General features: G+C 36.0%; 1 protein-coding gene across 3 annotated transcripts in view; it reads left to right on the top strand.

The window, feature by feature from the left end:
- The window catches only part of LOC149303174 (neurexin-1-like), a 619,545-nt gene that overhangs the window by 78,091 nt on the left and 515,334 nt on the right, over positions 1 to 26,120 (top strand). Inside the window, exon 4 of one of the 3 annotated variants that reach the window (XM_089481600.1) lies at positions 25,499 to 25,523. The exons of the other annotated variants lie outside the window; for them this stretch is intronic. Within the exon in view, the coding sequence (XP_089337726.1) occupies positions 25,499 to 25,523 (25 nt within the window). The remainder of the gene's footprint in view (positions 1 to 25,498; positions 25,524 to 26,120) is intronic. 3 annotated transcript variants of the gene reach the window in all.

Here is a 26,120-nt window from a genome sequence, read left to right as displayed (position 1 = left end):
TCAACCATGCAAGTCAATGGAGCCCAGCTTTGTAATCACTATGTGATTAGTAAAATATTCAAAAAAAATAAAAATAAATAAAAAATGGAAAAAAAAATTTAAAAAAATGTGCTAACATTTAAAAATAATTATGCAGTGATGTCACTAGATGAACCATCCAGTACCAGCAAAATGTGTAAAAAAAAATATAAAAAAAGTATTAAAAAAATAAAATAAAATTAAAAAATAAAGTTTATTATTTTGAGCAAGTGCTAAAATTTCTCAAAAATCTCAACAAAGAGTTAAAATAAAAGCACTTCAAATACCCAAGGGGTGTCTAATATATAAAAAAAATGGCTGATGGGGTAAATTGGAGTGGCCTAGCTCAAAGATAGGGCATAGGTACAGACTGACCAAAATGGCGAAAAAAAGCGCACTTCCCAAATGTGGCATTTTAAATCTGAAACAACCCGACAAACCCATGCATGTCGGGTATCACTGCACTCAGGAGATGTTCCTGAACACACATTGGCGTGTTGTTTGACAGTGGCATATACCAGGACCTGTATATCTATAACTAAAGTACAATTTGTGTGAAAAAAAAATAAAAATAATTACTATTACAAAGTTTGACAAAGTGTAGTTCTATAATTGGTGCATGGAAAGGGTTAAAATAACAGCATTTGGAATAGCCTGGGGTGTCTTGTTTTCAAAAATATATGGTTTGAATGGGTTAAATTGAGTTAACCGGCTTCAAAGATGTTCCAAAGAGGAGATGGAGGCAGACTGACCAGATTTGTTAAAAAAGATTTGGAAATCATAAAACGCTGCTTGTACTTATTGCCCTATAACTTACAAAAAACAGCAAAAAAACATAAAAACATTGGGTATTTCTAAACTCAGGACAAGTAGTAGAATCTATTTAGCTAGTTTTTTTACTTGCTTTTTTAGGTGAGTAAAAGATTTTTCAAATAAAAGTCATAAAATGTGTTTTTTTTTCAACTTTTCACCATGTTTTTTTAATTTTTTTTATAGTAAATAAGATGATACGATCAAAATAATGGTATCTGAAGAAAGCCCATCTTGTCCTGAAAAAAACAATATATAACTTATGTGGGTACACTAAATGGGTGAGGAGAAAATTACAGCTGAACACAAGCACCACAAAAGTGTCAAAACAGCCTCGGTCCCACAGGGTACAAAACGAAAAATGAGCCCGGTCCTTAAGGGGTTAAAATATCAGTTCTTCAGGGGTAATGTCATTATTATGCCAGTAATATCCCGTGCCATTTTAACTGACAAAGAAAATAGTTTAGGATATAAAAATTATGTGAACTGGGATCATTTTGAATATGCTGTTCACTTTGGGGCAATATCCATCTGCCTGGTATCTTCTTGTGATGCAGAAATTCATTCCATATGACTGTTTTGGTGTTTTCAACATTTTGAGTCTATAAAATATATTTAGAAAACATTTGATTCTCAATTATTGAAGATGAACTTTTTCCATAACTACCATATTACTTTAACCCTGGTTTAATTCAATGCTCAAAATAGCTGATGAGTAACAAATAGAGATTTCATTTTATTTATTAACTATTATTATTTAAAATATAGTCTACTAGCTCATAAAGTGGCTAAATTTTTTTTTTCAGATTGTTGCTAATTTTGTTACACCCTCTTTCTTGCTTCTACTTTCATCAACTTGGAAAGCTGGTTATCATTGAAGCAGACAGTGGATCTTTAGGATGATATTTTCTGGAGACAACTTTTGGGAATAAATTATATAGAATAATATATGAATATATTGAATTTGTTATTGTAAGACCTCAATTTATCAATTGGTGAAGGGTATAGACACACAAAACAGTGTATGTTCATCTATAGCACCAAGAGCTATTAGGAAATGTGTGCACACATAAAAATAAGTAGAGGTACATTAGGTAAAGTAGCCACTATTCCCTTTTGAGAAATGTTGCTCACAACATTAGAGTATTATTAATAGAATGAAGATAGATTATACCTACAATGTAATTGTGTATCACCTAAATGTAGAAAACTGGTGTCATCCAACATATTTTGCTAAATGGCAAATGGCGTTCACCTTTAAGTTGCAATTAGTTCCATTTAAAAGAGTTCATTATTTTGTTGTAAACCATTTTAGTTTCAGCAAGCTTATGCACATTTCATGGTTGTAACTTACATAGTTACCACTTGAAACCGCATTGTAAGTCACGCTTCATAAAGCCATTGCAGCTGATCTGTTACAGCTGTGCTTTGTGGTCAAAATGGTAATTATAAAGTAACCATCAATATTTGTAGAATTAATATTGATTTAGACATGTCACTTTCTCTTTGCTTTGTGCTTTGCAAGTCAATGGGTTTTCCTATATTATACTACTAAATGTGTGACTATAATTATTTATGAAGCAGAATTATATTTTACCTATATATAATTTATGAAGCAAAATTATATTTTATCTATACTATTCCATTCCTGGCGTTCCTTCAAGAGAATAAAACATTGGATGCACATTTTAAGAGTGCCTTGGATCAACAGTGAGGTTGAACTTGATGGACTTGTCTTCCTTAACATAATGTTACTATGTTACACTGTTGGGTAGCTGAGCAAAAAAATGAGCTTCAAATATGTTCAGAAAATGTTTAATCTAGTTATCATGTAATCTTTTTTTTCTTAGAACTGAAAAAAACAAAAAACCTCCCACCTTTTTGTATTCTGACTACGGGATTGCCCTAAAATTTCTTGGTGTAGCCCTAAAATTTCTTAGTGTAGTCCACTTGAGTTGGTTGCACAGTATTTCATTTGAGTATTTTACTTTGCACAACGTGTTTCATAGTTAAATGTTGAATTGGCTATTGAGTTGGGCATCTCTATTTGGATGATCAACTTACCTACTCCTGAGCAGTTGAGCTAATTTTCTTGACTTGGAGCCATTTTTTTATTCAGCTGTCACCCCGACTACAACCCTGACTCACATTGCTGTAAAAAGATGAGTTGGTATGTTTTCTCATACAAACTGATCACATATTGGCAGTCAAGTTAACTCGATGAGTCAGTTTAAGCTGTGGTTGACTTAAATTCACACCGTAAACAAACAAGCAGCTCAATTTAAGCAACATAAGTTGACAAAACTTTTATTGATATATCCTAACACCCACTACATGATATATTTGGAGGTTCACTTGTTAAAGGTAAATTCATCTTCTGACCTAGTCCCTTCTCAATTGCCATCTCACTCCACATATAGTCGCCATGTCTCTTCCTCCAATGTGTAGGTTTTAATGCACTATACTGTTTATTGTTACTCTTTATTTATTCCTAAAGATACAACATACAAAACATAAAATACTAACTTTCAACATCAAAGACTTAATAATTCAACCCTCCATCAATCATGTCTTTTGATTATGATTTATTAATCTCAGTATACCTTATGCCTGGGATTCTTACAATGTGTTTCCCACCTCTGGCCATCCTTAATCTGTAAAGTCAGCAAAGCAGTTTAAAAGCTTGAAAATTACGGTTTGAGTTCATTTTTTAAATCAATGTTCTGCAAAAATCATAGGATCTTCAAATGTTTATAATCATCAGGGCCAGCCGAGGTCATTGTGCTGTCTCCAACGGATTCGCCAATGGCCCTGAGGTGGCAGATTGCCACCCCTGTCAATGTGCTGCCTAACCAGACACACAAACATACCCAGCCAGACACACAAACACACCCAGCCAGACACACAAACATACCCAGCCAGACACACAAACACACCCAGCCAGACACACAAACACACCCAGCCAGACACACAAACATACCCAGCCAGAAACACAAACACACCCAGCCAGATACACAAACATACCCAGCCAGACACACAAACACACCCAGCCAGATACACAAACATACCCAGCCAGACACACAAACATACCCAGCCAGACACACAAACACACCCAGCCAGACACACAAACATACCCAGCCAGACACACAAACACACCCAGCCAGATACACAAACACACCCAGCCAGACACACAAACACACCCAGCCAGATACACAAACATACCTAGCCAGACACACAAACATACCCCGCCAGACACACAAACACACCCAGCCAGACACACAAACACACCCAGCCAGACACACAAACACACCCAGCCAGACACACAAACATACCCAGCCAGAAACACAAACACACCCAGCCAGATACACAAACATACCCAGCCAGACACACAAACACACCCAGCCAGATACACAAACATACCCAGCCAGACACACAAACATACCCAGCCAGACACACAAACACACCCAGCCAGACACACAAACATACCCAGCCAGACACACAAACACACCCAGCCAGATACACAAACACACCCAGCCAGACACACAAACACACCCAGCCAGATACACAAACATACCTAGCCAGACACACAAACATACCCAGCCAGACACACAAACACACCCAGCCAGACACACAAACACACCCAGCCAGATACACAAACATACCCAGCCAGACACACAAACATACCCAGCCAGACACACAAACACACCCAGCCAGACACACAAACATACCCAGCCAGACACACAAACACACCCAGCCAGATACACAAACATACCCAGCCAGACACACAAACATACCCAGCCAGACACACAAACACACCCAGCCAGACACACAAACACACCCAGCCAGATACACAAACACACCCAGGCAGACACACAAACATACCCAGCCAGACACACAAACATACCCAGCCAGACACACAAACACACCCAGCCAGATACACAAACATACCCAGCCAGACACACAAACATACCCAGCCAGACACACAAACACACCCAGCCAGACACACAAACATACCCAGCCAGACATACAAACAGTCCCAGCCAAACACACAAACATACCCAGCCAGACACACAAACACACCCAGCCAGACACACAAACACACCCAGCCAGATACACAAACATACCCAGCCATATACACAAACACACCCAGCCAGACACACAAACACACCCAGCCAGACACACAAACATACCCAGCCAGACACACAAACACACCCAGCCAGATACACAAACACACCCAGCCAGACACACAAACACACCCAGCCAGATACACAAACATACCCAGCCAGACACACAAACATACCCAGCCAGACACACAAACATACCCAGCCAGACACACAAACACACCCAGCCAGATACACAAACATACCCAGCCAGACACACAAACATACCCAGCCAGACACACAAACACACCCAGCCAGACACACAAACATACCCAGCCAGACACACAAACACACCCAGCCAGATACACAAACACACCCAGGCAGACACACAAACATACCCAGCCAGACACACAAACATACCCAGCCAGACACACAAACACACCCAGCCAGATACACAAACATACCCAGCCAGACAGACAAACACACCCAGCCAGACACACAAACACACCCAGCCAGACACACAAACATACCCAGCCAGACATACAAACATACCCAGCCAAACACACAAACATACCCAGCCAGACACACAAACACACCCAGCCAGACACACAAACACACCCAGCCAGATACACAAACATACCCAACCAGACACACAAACACACTCAGCCAGACACACAAACATACCCAGCCAGACACACAAACACACCCAGACAGACATCCAAACATACCCAGCCAGACATACAAACATACCCAGCCAAACACACAAACATACCCAGCCAGACACACAAACACACCCAGCCAGACACACATACACACCCAGCCAGATACACAAACACACCCAGCCAGACACACAAACCCAGCCAGACACACAAACACACCCAGCCAGACACACAAACATACCCAGCCAGACACACAAACACACCCAGTCAGATACACAAACATACCCAGCCAGACACACAAACATACCCAGCCAGACACACAAACACACCCAGCCAGATACACAAACACACCCAGGCAGACACACAAACATACCCAGCCAGACACACAAACACACCCAGCCAGATACACAAACATACCCAGCCAGACACACAAACACACCCAGCCAGACACACAAACACACCCAGCCAGACACACAAACATACCCAGCCAGACACACAAACATACCCAGCCAGACACACAAACACACTCAACCAGATACACAAACATACCCAACCAGACACACAAACACACCCAGACAGACATCCAAACATACCCAGACATTCTTTTCTACATAGTTTTCTACATATATATATTTTTTTGTTCTTTTACATATGAAAAAAACAGAAAAATTAAAAACAAATAAATTAGAGACAAAGAGGGACATATAAGAAGAAGATAACACAAACTCTATCAAAATCTAGATAGAGCTTAGGCACTATATGATAACATAAAGCACATCCATTTTATAGCTGTCTATCATAATTCTAAAATAGCTTTGTTAAGTAATTAAAAATATATATATCAATTGTAACGCCATCAGAAAGTTCAATAAGGATTCAGTGCCTTGCCACATCATTTTTATTTCTTTTCATCTTGAGACTCTGAAGCTAAAATCTTCTCATCGCTATACAACAAATGAAATCAGCATGATGTTCCTTAAGGGGCCATGCCAAACCAAAAAAATGCTATGAGACAATTACATGGTTGCATTGATCTCTTGTAATGTATAAAGAACATTAAAACAACCAAAAAAAACCACCTCACAATACGAGACAATTTGTCTAGTTTCTAAATTTACTTTTCGGTTTATAGATATTCAATATGAGATAACAAGGACAAAGAGAAACCAAAAGACTATATGGAAATTGATATTTTAAAGCCACTGTGCCTTTTCTAATAAACCACTGAACTTGCAGCCACATTTTTGTGTACATTTGATACAAATTAATACAAATACAATTGTCCACATTTGCAGAAACAAAATATAAAACTTATAAATGTTTAAGGTCTGTCATGAGTATTTTGATGGCTAATTATCTGACATTAGCTATCAAAACGAACTGTCTCCTGTGTTAAGTTTTCTTTTGAGGGAACTAGGGAATTGCGTCATTAAAATATCAGTCAGATGGATTAATGCTTTATCTACAGCATACCATGTTAAAGGCTTATAAATGTGTTATGTGTTTAAGATTACAACTGATCCAACAACAGATACATCCAAACACATATCAATGGAATCACATTATGTATTTGGATATATCTCCTGAAGGCTAATGGGTTTTCTAGCTACAATAACTACACTTATCCAGGTAAATGGGTATATGGATACATGGCTTATTAAGTTAAACAATCCCTGTTCTATCTCTTCTAACTATTAAGGTTTGAACTGAAAACTTTCGCTTCTTCCAGAATGCAACAGAATATTTTGGAAACAACAACAGGATATCAAAAGAATCCACAATGCGGCTATGATATCACAATACAAACTTTTACGTTCCAAATATAAAACAATACAAATAACAGTACAATAACAATAATCCCCACATTAATTGACACACTTACAACAAATACATATATATAAGTTCCTATTTACAATATTCAAACATGCATGTTCATAGTTACCTTCCCTGAGAGCTCCAGGTTAGTGATGTTCCTTTGTCTCTTTACTTTCTCTCCTCCTCTCCTCTCCCTTACTTTCACTACCTGTCCCTTGATATACTAGAGGGTCCCAATTGAGTCTACTGGGGAGATCCCTGATTGGACCCTGTGGTTGCTGTAGTTACCCTTTGAAGTGATTCCTTTTGGCCAACACCACACCCTGGGGTCTTTACAATCATGGGGCAGTAAAACCCAAAGATCTCCTGACCTGATTCAATCTATTTCATGAGAAAACCTGTCTTTCTTCCACACACCCTTCATCACGGATATCAGTGTTATCTAAACTAAGACAAAAGGTTTCCCAAATATTTATCATTCCCGGCCACCTCCCATGCATCTTGATTTAACTAGTATTAGCAGAAACCATGATATATATATATATACACACACATACATACATATGCATATTTACACACATGTACAGCCATACACCCGCATACACGTGTCCATATACATATATATCCACACACCTGCTTATAGTGTAACACCTGGATAGCCAATGTTGCCAAGAAAGGTAACTTAGAAACTCTTTTGGCCCAGTGTGCTTAATGACGTGTTTATTACTAGAGCAAGATGACAATGATGACAGGTACAAATGATGACTACAATGATGAGGTACAAAAAATACATCTTATAGTTCATAAACAGGGATTTTCCTTGAAATTAGCTAATTTGTTTGTTTTGTAAAATATGTCCAAAATAATTAATAATAACTGTACATGGGACATAAGATATATATAATCTCAAGATGAAAAGAAATAAAAATGATGTGTGATATATACATATATATATATATATATATATCACAATAAACAAAAATGTCATTGAATGTGTTGCTTCAATGCCATAAAGTACATATTGAAGCCGCCCATTCAAAGCCCACCTTTGCCTTCTCGCTACAAGAAATAGTTCAGTCTAGGTGATTAGTTTAATATATATCTCTCTGAATTACTCTGAAGGCATCATCTGGGATTTTTGCATTGGCACGTTTAGACTACTCTGAACATTTTTATTAAACCTTTAACTCCTGAGAGAGATCCAGAAGCATAAGGTACAAACAAGAATTTTGCTGGGTCATAATTTTGTATCTAAGGGTTTTGCGTCACAGTAGATAGTAAAGATCAGTTGAGGAGATTGATTTACTACTTGTTGAATATCTCCCCGAAGGATAGTGGTCCCTACAATCATTCCTTATGGGCTCCTTACTAAACACAAATGTTTAATTCATTCCTGTTGATTTGCATGGGCTTTGGAAGAGTGTTCCATTATCTGACCCACTCTTGACCCTTAAAGATGAAAGATGGAAACCACTGACAAAAAACAATATTGGAAATGTCCTTCATGGCCAAGGCATCTACAGCAATAAATAAAAATAGATTTGTCTTTAGTTGGAACAAAGGTAATTTGTAATGATTCTCATGTTCCTTCAATGTGAAAAAAATAATCAATATGGTGCATTATTTGTTTTTTTTTGGAAGAAGGAATCTATTAACTGCTACTTCTTTTTGTTTGTTTTTAGCTTAATTAATATTTATTATAGTAATCTACCCACAATATTCAGATGTTATTTTGTACCAGCTTCCTTCAAAAATCTTCAGACAACCAACAGGATTGTAATTTTTTTTTAATCACATCTTGGGTCGCCATTAAAATTGACTGAGAAGTGAAATTGGGAGCTGTGACAAGCTGCCGTAGAGATGTGAGCTCTCTGAGTTTCCCATCCGGTTCTCTGGTAAATATTGTTTACTTGTGTTCTTCTCGTAGAATCACTTCTCTGTCAAATTTCATGTTTACCAGATGTAAGTGATGTCAACCAGAACTGTACTTTGACATGCTAAGTCTCTCACGTGAGATGAAAGGGCATGCGTTGTCACTGTGTCTGTCATAAATTAGCTTAGTGTTCCTGGATGGCGTTGTCAGTGGTATGGTAATGTAGGTGGTTTATGCAGATGGGTGATGGTAATTCAGAACAGTGTAAAAAGCAGTAGGCAACAAGATGTCCATCATACAGTTTGACAGAGCCTGTTATGGACACATTTTATTATCTTAAAAATAAACATTATGTTAAAAACTGGAACCTTTTGTTATTGGTAGTATCTGAAATATTCATGTTGCTTCTCCTTGTGTTTTTTTGTGTCATTCGTTTACATTACTAGTATGTTGTAAAATGTTTAGAAAAAAAAGTTTTTAGACTTCCTATATCAGCAAGAAAGAAAAAAGTCAACTACGAAGCACTTTGATGCATATTCTTAGCACTTACAGGTCCCTTCAATGTCCCCTTGTATGTTTTTCAATTGTTTAGGGGTAATCTACATATGCCCCTTTGCCCCTCCTCTATTTTCCATTTGGAGATGGGTGGTCAAACACATCTTCTTGTACATTGCAGGTAGGGTGTATTCATACCCTACTGGTTTCGGTCTGAAAGCTTTCTTGGCACTGATTGGTTGCTGCAAGCAGCCAATCAGTGGCAAGGTTTGCTGGACAGCGGAGAAGGAGAGCAACTGCAGACCTACAACTTCTACCACAAGTACTTAAATACCTATTCTTCTTTAGTGGGTCTGTCAGGGACAGTAAATTGTTCCTTTAAACTGGGAAACTAGTGACTTATGACACTTGTTTTTTGTTTTGTTTTTTTAAAAATTCAGCGAAGGAGCTGTCATTCAATTCTAAGTAACATTTTATGAGATTTTAGACAGTTTTTTTCCTTTACCCGGCACTTTTTATATTTACTTAAACAAATCTATTACTCTAATATAAAAATAATTTAGATCCCTCTTATAAATAATGATTGACTGTTCAGGGAGTCTATTTTTTCCCCAAAACTTAATCCAGTTGCACAAATATACAATATACCAAAAAACATCTTGTGTCTTATATGAAGCAGATGTGATCTTATTTTGTCTTTACAAGCAAATGTATTCATTAATACATTCTAGCCTCTACCCCATTCTCATTCTGATGAATAATTAAATGTTCCTTCTCAAAAACTCTTCAAATATATCAATATTTAGAAGAAAACATAGTGCTGTTCAGATTGTGAGAGGAAATTGTCGAGTGCCATTAAACACAGTTTTGCCATGGTTTATACATGTTTATTTGCGTGATGAGAGAATAAAAGCATCAAAATACTTGAAACAGAAAAAATACCTCACTTGGTTATTGTAAATACAAATGTAGCGGTCCTTCACTTACCTTTCTTCTAAGTAAAGTTAGCACAATCGGATAACAACTTCTATTGACTTCTATTGACTTTTGTTTACTTAACATATAAATGTTGTAGAAAATGTTTATGTCAAGTACAATAAACTATGCTACATCTGTATAAATATATATGGATACTTGGGAACCTTCCCGGAGGACTACCCCTTTACTCTACATATAAGCGTAAGGAAGGGATGGATCTGAGGTTGTGTGAAGGTGGAAATAACTGCACGAGGGCGGTTCAGCTTAAAGACAGCCCCAGAAGAAGTAATCTGCTGGCATACCTGGAGCCCGTGGGGCATATTAGGCTCATGTATGTCTATGAACTTAGAATCATTTCTATCCTATTGTAAATTATAAAGTCTATCTTCAGAAACAAGCTGACCAGGTTTTCATTTGGGAAAGCAAGGATGGTGGTTTATTTAGTATAATTACTAAAGCTACCGTTACTTATTTTCTATTAACATAAGATAGGGTTTTTGTGCATGTAGTCCTGTGTATATACAATATCATTAGTAGTATTGTTAAAGATATATTATCCAGTGCTGTATCTGATTCCTGGAAGCTCGATTTTAAATGTATTTTAGAAAATGGCCTACTCATTAAATCCATAAAACATAGCGTAACAGTCCAGACAAAAATTGATATTAACACAGAAATTAATCCAATTTATATAATTGACTCGTTTGTAAGGTAATTAACTAATTTCAAATAAAACCTTTGCAACTTAATATTTACTAAATATTTACTATCATATGATGAATTTAGACGCGGCTCAGATCATACAACAGAAAAAAGGATACAAAAACCCTACTTCATTGACTTATGAAAATGGTAAGAAGTGGGGGTTTATTATTCTATTATAGCAGAGTAACAAAAAGTCTTTGATCAGCATTTTCTCATACAGAATAAAAATCTGCATATTTATTCCATTGCAGACGAATCAATAAGCCTATAAAACAAGCACCCAGCTAGTGATAAAAATCTATATGAATTGAGACCTCCAATAGGTAAAAATCAGATTTCTCCAATTAGTGTACAGTACACGTGACTCAAATTGCTGGAAACCCCAACACAAAGAGCATTCTGAGTTTAATAAATGAATGTGAAAATTATTAGTACTATTATACTTTAGAAGAACACACGGTGGCCATTGTTTACGGCACGTTTTCCAGATTGGTTTCCTCTCTACATCCCGTGGGGCCGATGTATTTGTAGATTTAATAGAACCGCGCATGTAATATATGTGAGAAATGGGAAGCATCCGTAAATAATTAGTGTCAGGGTCAATGTATCTGTAATCCCGTATAAATGGGATTCGTTGGTCATTTTGCCATGTCTACTCAAATCACACCGGCAAACAAGAGCTGTTATTAATCTTATCTTTATATTCACTTTAAATTTTGCAGGTTCATGATTTAAAATGCCTGTTTATGGATTCTGATCCTCGGTAGCAGCAGCAATATTGACTGATTTGATATTTAAATGTGAAAATATTGTCTACATTGTATTTCATAAGAAATGTCACGGCAGACTAGAAACGATAGCATACTGTCAGATTCAGAATGATAGATTCTGGAAAAACTGTGTTGCATAAAGATGAGCCCTTTTGTACTACCTTGGAAGGTTGCTATAGCAACAGAGAACTGCTTCATGGGAATTTTGGCTTTCTTGTTTGCTGAAATCAAGAAAGTCTAAACCCCTTGTTTGTTGCAGCCTTGAAATTTACCCTTACAAGGATTATAACACTGCTCTCTGTTCTCGTTTTTCTTTTTGAAATCATATTTATAAAGTGGCGATGTTCATTTGTTAATGTGATTGATTTAAAAGAAAATATTCCACAATCGTATCATCTTGTTTGCTCTTACTATAATTATTTAATGTATTTTTGACAGAAGTGTCTTAGTACATACAATGTTTAATGTTACGTATTGGGGATTATATTATTTTTTACGTTTTTTTTTTTTTAAAGTTTTATCCATCTGAAGTCAATACCAATTACAGTGTATTCTGTATTTGTGATATCTTATAGCTATGTGGCTGCACTTATGACATATGGGTGCAGGAAAGGTAATTGATATAACATCTGCTTATATGATTTAGGCAGAAGCGATATTGTATAGTATGACATTATACTTTGATTCTTATAAACATCAAGAATTATACATAGACCTAAAAGCTTTATTCAGACTCGTACTTAGTGGCTTAGACTTTCCTTAATAGTATGTCCTCCGAATACTGGGTATGACCTCAGGGGTGGGCACAGATGACTTCATAAGCCTGGTCATGGATACAGGTGTCCATGTCCTGTTGCATTTTTGACCTAACCATTATTGTTTGTTTTATTTTTCCAAAACCATCAATATATACAAATGAATAATAGAAGGGAGTTTGTAGGAGTTTTTGGAAATAGTGGATATAAATATTAAAGTGTAGGCTAATGCATTTTCTTGTAGGAACAGGGAGGGCTTATGCTGGTAGTAGAGGTGTTGCCCAAATCATTAGGCAACACAGTAACAAATCATACATTTGTACAAGAGACAAGATAGGCATGTGGCATGGACTTTGGAAGAGGAACGGGACTGTTGGTATGGTCTAGAATGGGCAGTTTCACGAAATAAAGGAACACTCTTCTATCATCACTTTTAAGTAGAGACTTTAATGAGACTATTTCTAACAGTGTACTCTTCTAAGATTCTGCCACTGGAATGTGCTGGTTTCCTTATGGTGCACCCCCCCATCACCTACCACTCTGGTCGCCTTCTACCAAACTAAGCCCTGAGATATGAAATCATATCCCTACTTTCTGCATGTTCGACACAAAGTAAGGTCACTATGGAGGCTGTGCTTTTAAGGCACAATACTCCATAGTGTATATGGGCTGATTACAAGATCTCTGGGAGAATTGGAATTGCTACCCTTTACCTAGTTGGACTAGGGGAAAATGTGCCACCTAAAGCCAAGGTTTCTACTTTGAAACTAGTTAGCCATATAACGATGTACACACAGACATATATTAGTATTCCTTTATTTTTTATATATCACCATTTTTTAAATGTCTTTATTGTTATACTAACTTTATCCTCAACATAGCAGCATATATTTTCACCCATAAACACACAGGATACAAGAAACCCCAGAATATAAGATTTGATTTTTTTATTGGTATATTAGTATCATTGACGTACTCCGGAAGATATCTGGATAAGTTATCACGCTGGGAGTAGAAGGTAGTTTAAAGACATTTATCTATGGAAACCAACTGACTATAGGATTGTCACCAGATACTGAATGTTAGCAATGCAGTTTGAAAAGCTTAAAAGAAAATATTTTTAATGTATAATCTCATAAAATATGATCACAGGGAAGCAAACGGTGCACAATTCTGGCAAAGGAAACTTAATATTGCTCAAAATAATGCATGTTACATAAGACATTAATAGTAGCAGTAATAACTCTCCTGTAGTGTATCCCGTTAGTAGTGTTACTATCCCAAATTCAAAACATTTATAGCTGGCAGTCTCAGAAAGAGACATCTGGACAGCATTCACATGCCTAGTGAACCTATTTTTATCGGCACAACTTTTCTGTACTTCTCCACAATGAATTTAAATTATCTATGTCCATGTCACAAAAATTTTTTTTCTACTCTTTATTTATGAACAAACCAAGTATTATTGTCCTACATATCTCTGATGTTTTTTTATTATATCTTAACATTCCTTATTTTAGAGTATCCTGAACTCTTAAGTTCAATATGTTTGGGTTTCTAAGGAAGTCAATATTTAGACATATAAATGTGCCCATAATCACCCCTTCTTTATCTTGATGTTAGGTTGATTCTAGTTTACTTTTTTTCAGGATCTAGATTGTGATTTATAGATTTTTTTTGCCTCTAAATTGATTTTGCTGACATTCCATGCATGAGTAGTTTCCCAAAGGTTTGGTTATCAATCAGCAATGGTTTCATTAACAGAAGTCAGATCATCAAAACCTTGCTTGCCAATTAGTGTCACCAAGAAAATTCCTAAAACAGTCACATTTTACGTCCCTCCATCTATTTAATCTCACGTGTAGGCAGAACAATGCAATTTACTTAATCGAAGGACAACTGTGAAGATAATTTACTAACATGAGTTGTGTTCATGGTAGCTGCCCCCACGCTACTATAGATTCAGGGACCTCAAGTAGCTCAGGCCAATGATTGCTTAGGGAAATTTTGCCAAATGCATATAATACTTAATCTTCATGTGTTAATCTACATTAATAGATGATGCCAACACAGACTGTTTATTTCATCGTCAGTTGTAATTGTCAACTATATAGCATGGTAGTGCCAGCTATGCGTCTATGAATTGTGTTCAGTAAAACATACCTATTTCGTGTACAGTTTTTAGGAATTGCTTTTTTTTCATTCGCCGTATAGGGTCTGCATTTTTATTTTTTTTTGCTTAAATGGATATACGTTATAGACTATGAGGTTGACTAAGAAGTCAAGTTAACTCTTGCCTGAGCAACCAGTAGCTGTTTTGGGATACACTGCTATTAGGTGTGGCTTGCATAAATGTATTTTTGGACTGATGACCACTTTGTTGGTCTTCAATGAAACGTTGTGGGCCAGAAAAAAATATTTTTTACAGGTTTCACCCTCTGGGGGACCTTTCTCGCTCACATAGTCATCCCTCCCTTTGAAAATTCAGGAAGCAGGAGATGCACAGGGTGATCTTTATGCCTCTCCAGAGCTATAATATGTCTCTACCCATATCCCAAGGCACATGGTATAGTGTAGAGGCATAGGTGGTCCCTCAAGGGTATGTTTAACCCACCATGCCACCTGGCACAGGATATAGGGCATGGGATGGTTTATTTCTTCTTTTTAACATTATCCTACTGGGAGTGGGGGGAGGTGAGGGGACTATATCTGGTCTCTATACCATGGTTGGTTTATATTTTATTATTCCCCCACATACCCTGGCGTGGGGAAAGAAGGGAAGGAAATTGGTATTTGTCTGCCCTCTTTGATAAATATGGGTCCCTCATTTATTTTGTCTTTTTTATTAGGCATTTTTTTTGCTGGAGGGGATGATTTCATGCTACATCCTATCAGCCTACGGAGGGACACAAGGTCATAGTCTGAAATGTTGTTCATACCCCCCCCCTTTTGCTCAAAACAAGCCAGTATTTTTCAAACACGCTTTATTCTCTGTAGAATTTGGTTAAAACACACAAACAGTTCATTATAACACAAGTTCCAGAAAATATACTTAGAACGCTCAACCAACTTTCTAAGGTTAAGTGATCAATAACCTTTTCACAAAGCTGCAGAAATGAAACATGAGAGGATATTGGCTGCAACGTTATTCCCAGCGCATGTATACCGCAGATATTGCAAGCCTTCCAATAAATAAATAGAGCTGTTTCAACTTATGTTCTGTTGTTATAAAAATAATGAAGTTGGACATGCTATTGTATCTCATCAATCAAGCAACACTTGTCTAAAGTCATTAATTTTAATTCATGGGCCCAAAATTAAAATGTCATCTTTGACCCTATTATTTTATAATTGCAGCAATCTGATTCAATTTTCTTTCCACCAATGTCACTTTATGCCCTTGTTTTCTGTTTATGCTGATGGAGATTAATTCCGCAAGATCTTATTTTATTATGTTACTTGTGTCTTACTGCTACCTTGGTATCTATTAAATTAATATATCTTGAAGACTTAGAGATGCCTTTACTTTAGGACAAATTGGACAGTTGCCTTTGATCCACACACTCCACAGCAGCCCACAGGAGGTGCCACCTATACCCAACATCAACATTCTACTTCTGTAATCCTTCAATATTTTGCCGAATTCTCTATATTATTATTATTATTATTATTATTATTATTATTATTATTATCCATGGCCTGCATCTATTACAAGTTATCTTTACTCCTCATTGTGTTCTAGGATGATGCACATACAGGAAAGGGGAGAAAATAGAGTCATTGAGTGTATGTACAAAATCACAAATTCATTTATGTTGGGGTAGTGTATGAGGATTTCGGGAAACAGCGGGTCAGGATTGTTCCCACAATCATAGTCTAAATAGAAATCTAAATTCTGTGGAGTCTTTAAAAATGGGGGGGGGGTTACAAGACACACAGCTTTTTTTTTACTTAATAAGACACAAAAGTAATGATGGACAAATACAGTATTTTTAATATGGCAGTCAAGAACAGCCTGTTCCTCTTAATGCACTGGATGTTGACTTCATCATTATTCTTTAAATGCATATTTTTCTGGGAAATGCTAACCTAACAAGTTGCCATTGTATTTGTGTCATGAAAATGATGGATACAGTCGCAATACCAGACTCGGTGGGCCATTATCAGGAGACAGCCGACCTTGTTATAATGAAGTGCCCTTGGCATTCTCAGAAGATAATTTAGTAACTCTTCATTGTGCTTTATATTCTTAGCAAAATTATCTCTGATTTAGTAAAACTACAGAATTTAGAATATATCTTGTCTGATAATGATAAAGGAATTTTTGACCAACCAATACTGCTTATACATCGGACATAACAAATAAATGTGAATCCTCTGGGTTAATACCTACTTTTGAAAGCGTTAACAAGATATTTACAAACTCACGCCCATTCTTAAATACGCAGAATGTTGCTCCATTATTACTATATTATTATATTATTCAACACTAAGATTTCTGGACTTTTCATTTGTGGTTTTAATAGGTCAGATTAGGTAAACCCGAAACGTGTCTCCTGCCTGCTTGTTTTTCACATAATGGTTATATTGTGTATACTGTTGATAGAGAAGAAGACTGTGATAGATTGACAAGGAAATAGACTTGGGATACGCTATAGGCTACCAGTTAAGATAGTTGGCTTCATTCCAATATTGCAGTAACTTGTATATGTGAATTAAGGGAGAACTGTCGCATTTGAGAAAAAATATTAGATCTACCACCGTCTATTATTTGGGTTATTATCTTTAATGTTATATTATGAGGTTATTCTGATGTATATATATTCAAATTCTGACATCCAGAAGAAAAAGAAAATATATAACTGTTATATTATTACTAAATTTCCAAAAGGACCCTTTAGTACTACCACAAGTAAGACGAAGAAAAACAGACATATTTCCGGTCCTTAGTCTTAACAAATTAAACTTTGAGGTGTAAATATAACCAGTGGTCCAGCGACTGAATAGAATAGCCAGGGACAAGCCAAAGTCATTATACCAGATACCAGGATCGTGGTGGACAGGTTAAAGGATCTGTGAAGGTGGCACGCAAGTAGAGCAATCATAAAACAAGCCAAGCAGAGTAGTTAAAAGAAACTGGATAATAAGGAACAACAACGCAGAAAGAGGAACCATGCAAGGGTGCAGATTCTATGATGGAGATGGGTATTAAAAGGCCAGTTATAAAAATCAGGTGGGGGGTTAGCAGCAGGTGTGAAATCCCAGTAGTTGACTCCCTATTGCAAGCCCGCCAAGTATGAGGACCACAAGAAAAGGCTGTAATCTCAGTTATCACGCTAGCAGAAAGGAGACCATTTAGGAGTGTGTGTTGCTGCTTCCTATGGAGGTAAAGTGACATTTTTACACAAGGTTGCTAATGGATAATGTTTGAAGGGACATTCAAAATTTTTATATGATTCTTATATGCCATATCAAATGCTTTGTTTCTACGACATCCTTTCAAAGATCAAATGTGTGTCATTAACATACAGAACTATAACCTTGATTCTTTGAGGGGAAAACACTGCACTATAAACATTCTTCACTGGATATTAACATTTTTATTGTCGTGAATTTATTGCCTTAACAATTACTTTGAAACGGAATATTTCAAATATCCATATTTTACACCGTTTAAGTCATAGCCCGGTAAGAAGTCAATTTTCCAAAAGCTAAACTCATTTTCTACTTGACTTCCAAACACATGGCTAGATCAAGACTCGATGATTTATGGCTTCAACTTGCAATGTTGAAGAATAAAAGATAGGAGGGATTCTGAGGATTTATAGATATCTTGGGTTAACACAGTATTATTAGTTATATAGTACAAGGTGTGTTTAATACGACCTTTATTTTTGCATCGCCTTTTGTGATAGGAACAGTTTATTGATAATTTCTTTCCTCTTAAAAAAAAACAGGCTCTTTCTTTTATATGTGGAAATAATTGGACTTTTATTATAGTTATTATATTGCTTCCTCTAATCTTTCTTAAGCATCCTGTTTTGTTAGAAGACACTGACATACAATACTGTAGTTTTGGTTATTGTGTGAAATAACTGGTGACCATAATTGCTGGCTCTCAAAAAGCCCAGCATACATTGTTCCATATAAAATGATGTTAGAATTAATGGTGTTTGAAACTATTCTAAACCTATCCATCTCTAAAACAGAATTAAGAAAAATGACAGAAATATATCTTGAATACCCTACCACTTTCAAAAAATAGCATGGGAAAACAGCTACATTCCCATGGCTATGTTAAACATTTCTATAATAAAATAAGTTTAACTATTTTAATTTCTGTTCATAATAATTGTAATTGTTGTTGCAACATGTACTTCAACAACACGTAAGACAAGTTACTGTGTATTCTGCACCACTTAATGTCTAGTTTGTAGCTTCACAAATATAGCCATTCACAAGGGGAACCAGAATTTTTAAGTAAATATTTAAATTGAATGGTCATACCGCAAAGGGTATAGAATCATTAAAAAGGTGGAAAAGGTCATTGTTCATTGGACATACATGTGTACTCTCCACATTTTGTCCAAAGGTTCTGAAAATCAGAGCCAACCACGTGGGGCCCTGGGACAATGTTCCATCTCCAGACATGGAGGAGTGGGATTTGATCCCAACCCAGGTCCCATCTCTTTAAAGTCTTTTGGCTAGCCCTACCTCCTTATCTTGGCCATGTCCCTACTTGTCTTATATAAGAAGCTAGATACAGAGACGTCTGGAGGGTCACCCAAGGACATTCCTAGCTATACCTAAGGGATGGTGTGGAAGTAGACAGTTTTGGATTAAATCCATTTAGGTCTCAAACTACTAATATTAACCCACACATGTCCTGGAAAATCTATGTCCTAGTGCTTGATCCCATGTAATTTACCTGTCAGTATCAACACTAATCTGGTGAATTAGAGAGCAGTTGCAGATCTCCTTTCGTGTGCCGACCTTCAGTAATATTGCAAACATAGTTTTTTTTATGTTACCTTATTAAATATTTAATTTAGATCAGAATTGCTGCCTTTAGCCCATTTATCTTTATCTTTATGGATTTCTGAGTTTAGTAGAACTGAAATGTTGTGTATATGCAAAATACACCCATAACTGACCCTTAACGTTACATTATCACTTCTAGCATTATTATTGTTCATTCAAACTATTCAGTTTTAAAGCTCGTACTTTTACTTTATGTTTTATAACTGTTTTGAAATATATTTAATGCTAAATTTATGTGGAGAGAATCACCTTTGAATCAAACAACGATACTACAGGGAATGAAATTGATCAATGCACTGCTTATCGCTTAATATATTGTTCATCAAATATATTTCATTTTAAATCTAAATTGATACTAGCTGCAAATGCCAATATTCTCTACTCATGCTTTTAACTTTTGTTATTAGATTTGTCAAGGATCATTTCAAATTAGCACAGACCTTTAATCGAGCAACAATCAATAAATATAAATATAGCTTGTGTCTTATTTTCTTTCCAATTTCCATAGCAGGTAGTTTGTTTCTTGTTGGTATGTTCTATTGTGAATATTTATATACATAAAACCAAACAAAAGAAAACCACCAATTTTTTGTAATCTAAAATGCCATGTGAAGAAAAAATAATAATGAAAGCTAAATATTTTTTGTAAGAAGTCCCCAACCCATTAGTAAATTTATCCATTTGATTTGGTTTTACATATAAGTTGCACGTGCAATATAATGCAGGCTGGACAGATATGAGAAGGGTTAATTTACATAATGATTCTAAAGAAATATAATATAGATAGAAAATACACATGCGACATTCTTTCACCACCCCATGTTCACCAGCTTTGACGGTGATTTCAATTGTTGCCTGCAAAGCACATCACTACTTTTTAATGTACATTATTTAATATACATCAGTGTGCATTATTTTGTTCTTTTTTTTTACATTTGTATGGGGAATAGAGCTTTTACATTGAGAAGGGGTACCTATGATCTCACCCATGCTAGTAGAGATCAGACTCTTTTCCATCATGCTAGCCAGCTGATCTCTGCTCAAGGCAGCATTGGATTTTCATTTTCCTTACCTTCTGATGGGCATATCCACTACACTAAATAAATTATTTTGTAGCTTGTAGCTGTAAAGCTTATATATAACTTATTGCTTTTTATTGCTTGTACCCATCACTATGCAGAGCACACAAAGTGCCACCAGGTACAAAATCGATTTGACAAGTTCTTTTGAATGTTTTTTCAAGTCATTTAAGTTATTTACAAAATGATGATAAAAAATCACATTTGACTTTTATTTAATGATTTTTATTCCCTAAGTGATTTATGTAAGGCATTTTAGTTGTGCTAAAAAAAAATTGGTTCAAACAGTTCATTTAGAAGCTAAATCTAAAGTTGCCAGTAATGCTCACAAAAGACAACGTTGGCCCATTTCTGCTAAGCGGCCACACAAAGACTTGGTTAGCAATCAAATGGAAAGTTGTATGATCTTTGGGCTTCCAGTACACTAGAAGGTTTGTACAAAATACCCTGAACACTGACTAAAGGAAATACGCATGTTATTCCAAAGACTATCATTTTTAGTCTGTAAAAAAACAATTGTCATTGTTCAAGGAAAAATCAGCTATACTCAGAAGCTAGCAAATCTCGTACATTTTTTGCTTTTACCAACAACTCCAACTCTAAATGGGAAAAACTTCGGTAATGGGATTAAATTGTTACATTTATTACACATCATTTCACTGCCCATTTTTCTTCCAAAACCACCAGGTAATTTCACTGTCTTCATTCTGTCGCTTCCATCAGTAATTAATTGAGGCGTTAACAGGCCGGACGACAGTTGAATTTTAAATTTTGAAATTGTCATATTAAAATCCGGAACATTGGCAACTGAGATACAGTAAAAACCTTCCAGTGCGAACTTTAGGAAACATCCCAATATTTAATGTATACTAAAATAATTTCTTGTTACAGTGGGACACTTTTATACGGCAGATATAAAGCACAGAAATTAGTTATAGATATATTTACAATGCACCGTAATGGTAAGTATATCCTTAATGTATACCTTGTGCCTGAAGTTAGCACTCCAATGCACTTTACTTACAGGAGACCATAAATATGAAACCCACTGAATGTACGTTTAACAACAAAAAAAATCAATAACTCTTGCCACTCTATCAACACATATTTCCTTATTATTATTTTGTGAATAATAACGTCCTGAAGTCTGATAAAAACAGCGTGTTGAAAAGTAAAAATTGCAGTGTTTCCAAAAGCATTCATTACCTTTAATGTATTTCTAGAGCGCACCGTTTCATAAAGCAACTCCTACACCGGTGCTGTGTAAACCTGGTTTTCTTCCTGCTTTTCAACTTAACTTGGAACCTAATTGCCATGGTAATTTCCTGGAGAGTTGTGTATGTTGTTAAACACTTCAAAAGGAATATTTAAGTATTCCTACTTACATGGAAACACCCTGCAGAGCAAGATGAGATGGCGAAGGGAGGGGGAGGGGTAGGGTTAAAATAAAATAACTGTTATATAAAAAATGTAGATGACAGTTTCTATGGTCAGTTTCATTTTTGGTCATTGGAAATGTTGTTAATATGTAATTAAAATCATGTAACTTTAACTATATGACATGTCTCTGGTGCTAAATGAAGTATGTTAGTTCAGCCATTCTGGGCTGCCATCAGTGGGTACAAACAGTACGGCTTCTTGAGCTGTCATGGGCCCCCTATGCCCGCTACCCAGAACCGAGCCCTCACAGCTTGCTACTTGACACTGGGTTCCTACTGCCCACTACATGAGACTTGGCCCTTGTAGGCGTTGGAACCCAGATGTCCCCTTTCCAGGGATTGGGGTACAGTAGGCTCTTTACAGAAATTAGGAAAATTTTGGAGCCTGGGGGAGCCACTGCAAGTTTTAGGCCATGGGGCAGGGTGGCAGGAATAGCACATGTGAGTGCAATCAAGGGATAGAATAGGGAAGGGGGTCCAGACTTTAGGTTTGAATTGGGCCCCAAGAATTCTAATGGCGGCTCAGCAGCCATACATGTATACAAATCAATGAATAATGTTTTTAATACATTATCATACTTGTGCATTGAAATCTGTAAAATGCATTTTTTAAGCTCAAAGGTTTTATTTAAATTTTCTGCTTTGAAATTAAATAGTTAACAGGTGACTTCTTTAGATTTATAATTTTTATGGCGCTTTCAAGAATTGTCAGCTTTAAAAGCACTTACCAGTTTAAGTGGTGTCTTCTACTTTTTATGTTAAAAGTACTTTCATAGTTTTATCATTTACCAGTTTTTGGGTCTTTTCTTTGATTTAGTAATATCTTTGGCACACAGTTTTTACTATTTATCCATGTGCGCTTGGCTCGTCTTTTTCGTTACTTGCAACCTTCCAATTATGTGTATTGATACACACACAGTATACTAAACTTCCTTCTGTTAAAAAGTCAAGAACACAATTTCATGTATATATCTTTAATTCTCCAGTAATCACTTGGTTGTCTTACGATTTCTCTCTGATGATGATTTTATTTACTTCCATTTCTCAAAAATGGCTCATTTTGTATGCTGTTTTTGCAGAATGGAACCACTTTTGCTGATTTGACATGAACGCATTTAAGAAGTGTCGACTCTCCTGAGCTTCTGGAACCACAAAAATCATTCCCAAATGCTTGTGTTTGTCAAAGCCTTTACCATTGAAATTCATAGCGTACAGTTTTTTCCCCGAAACTAATCTTTTCTTTGATATCTGATGAAGAGCCATAACACAGATCTAAGGCATAATTATCTCTCTGTTTCTTTGAAATACATATTGTCACATGATGCAATTAGGTAGACTGTGTTCTTCAGTACTAAATGCAACATTAGAAATACCAAAAAGAAATATTTCCTCGTTCACAATTATTATGATGCATTATTTCTTGTGTTCTGTTTACTACAGTACTGCAGAATAGGATGGCACTATATATAAATCAATAAAAATAATAATAATGATAAGTAATATTCTGTCCATATATAAACAAGAAGCAAACTCCGAGGAGGCATCATTCCACAGTGTTATGATTTTTCAACTTAAATGAGAAATGCAATTCAAATTCTATTTGAAAGGAATATGTTAGCGTAGAAGTGGTATTAAGATATATATATATATATATATATATATATATATATATATACATACATATATATACTGTGTTAATGGTAAAGCGCTTTCAAAATCTGATAAATAGACTGAAAACAGTAATCTTGATAATGTTATGGTACTTAAACTTTTAAGATAGAAGGGATCACTTCTTTAGAAGAAATCTTTAAACTGCTGATAGTAATTTTAAATACAGAACAGGGCACATGCTATTAATCACAGAAGGGCCTTTTGTCAGGGTATGGACTGGATCCTATTAGCCTGTGATACATTTGCCATTGGATTCTATTTCAAATCTGTTACCATAGTCTAGTGGGGAATTTAAAGATAATTCCAATGATAAATGTGTGATAGGTAACATAATTTAGTTGTATGAGTCATAAGCTTAAACAGAGTCCCACTCCCCAGATACAATAATACATATGTAATGTACATTAGGAAGAAGCCCAGTACTGCCCCCTAGTGTCAGTGTTGATTCTGTTCAATTAAATTATGGCATTCAAAATAGAGACAAAAGAGAGAAAATTCAGAAACACATATACTTTTAAAATACCGATGGTCCAAAAAATACAATAATCTGATTAAAATTTATTTTAGTATGTCAAACATATCACAAAAATATTACGTGTTTATAACATGTTATTGGAGTTAACTACACACTTGCTACATGTAACATGGCAACTCTTGATGAATGAAAGGAAATACAATAACCATTGAGCTTAATATATACAACCACAGAGGAACATTAAGTTTTTGTTGCTGTACTTACTTGAAGCTAACGTTCAAGTTTATTTTATTAGATTAAGCAGAATAAGTTAGCACTATTAAAAAACAAGTGGCCTAAATTATTCCTCTGTGTAAAACTGGGAGATGCAATGAGATGTGTACTATGCTATTAATACTTTTAAATAAATTATAATAAAATAAGATGAACAAGGCTAAATTATGCTCACTTTTACTGAATCGTTGGGAAGTGACACATTTATTTTCTGTATGCAAGATATCGAATGCAATAGAGGTCAGTTGTCCTCTGTAATTCCACATTTAAGGTCATAATTATATTCTTGTCACCCTTATACCTAAATACTTTATCTTTCTATAAAGGCTATACGTTTTAAATGGGTAGATAAATAGAGTGGCGTTTAGAAGGATGCGGATGGGCTACCACTCCCAGTTAGATTATTATGATGCCTCTATAGAATCTTGATCTTTCTTATGAAGATTATGACTCTGAATGCCCCGACAGATTTTCCCAAGTGTCAGTGTTAGCCTTGTATACCACAGACTTTAATTCATGGATGACAAGACCTGTTTGAACAGAGATCTCCGAACTATTGGCAGGGGCGTACCTAGAGTATTTGGCACCTGGGGCGTATCCTGTATGTGGCACCCCCCCACATACACACTTTAAAACTGCATAGCTTCTACCGTTATATACCGGCGCAGACACTGAAGGTGGTACAGCATAACACTTTCTGTTATCATTATATACTGAGGCAGACATTGACGGTGGTACAGCATAACACTTATCACTATATACTGAGGCAGAAATTGACGGTGGTACAGCATAACACCTACCACTATATACTGAGGCAGACATTGACGGTTGTACAGCATAACACCTACCACTATATACTGAGGCAGACAATGACGGTGGTACAACATAACACCTATTACTATATACGGAGGCACACATTGACGGTGGTACAGCGTAATCCCTCTCACTATACATTGAGCCAGACATTGACAATAGTGCAGCATAACTCCTATCACTATATACTAAGCCAAACATTGATGTGGTGTAGGCCTACCACTTCATTAGTAGTAGGGATGCACCGAAACGAATTCTGGACTGAAACCGAAAATGCAGCATTTACCTGGCCGAAACCGAATATGACCCCCCCCCACACACCATAAAAAAAAATCTAACACTTGTATTTAA

The sequence above is a fragment of the Sceloporus occidentalis genome, unplaced genomic scaffold (genome assembly GCF_023333645.1).
Source record: "Sceloporus occidentalis isolate IW3139 unplaced genomic scaffold, rSceOcc1.0.p SCAF_15, whole genome shotgun sequence".
In the NCBI taxonomy this organism is placed as follows: Eukaryota; Metazoa; Chordata; class Lepidosauria; order Squamata; family Phrynosomatidae; genus Sceloporus; species Sceloporus occidentalis.
The sequence above is the reverse complement of the archived record's forward strand: the minus strand, read 5'-3'. Positions and strand labels throughout refer to the sequence as shown.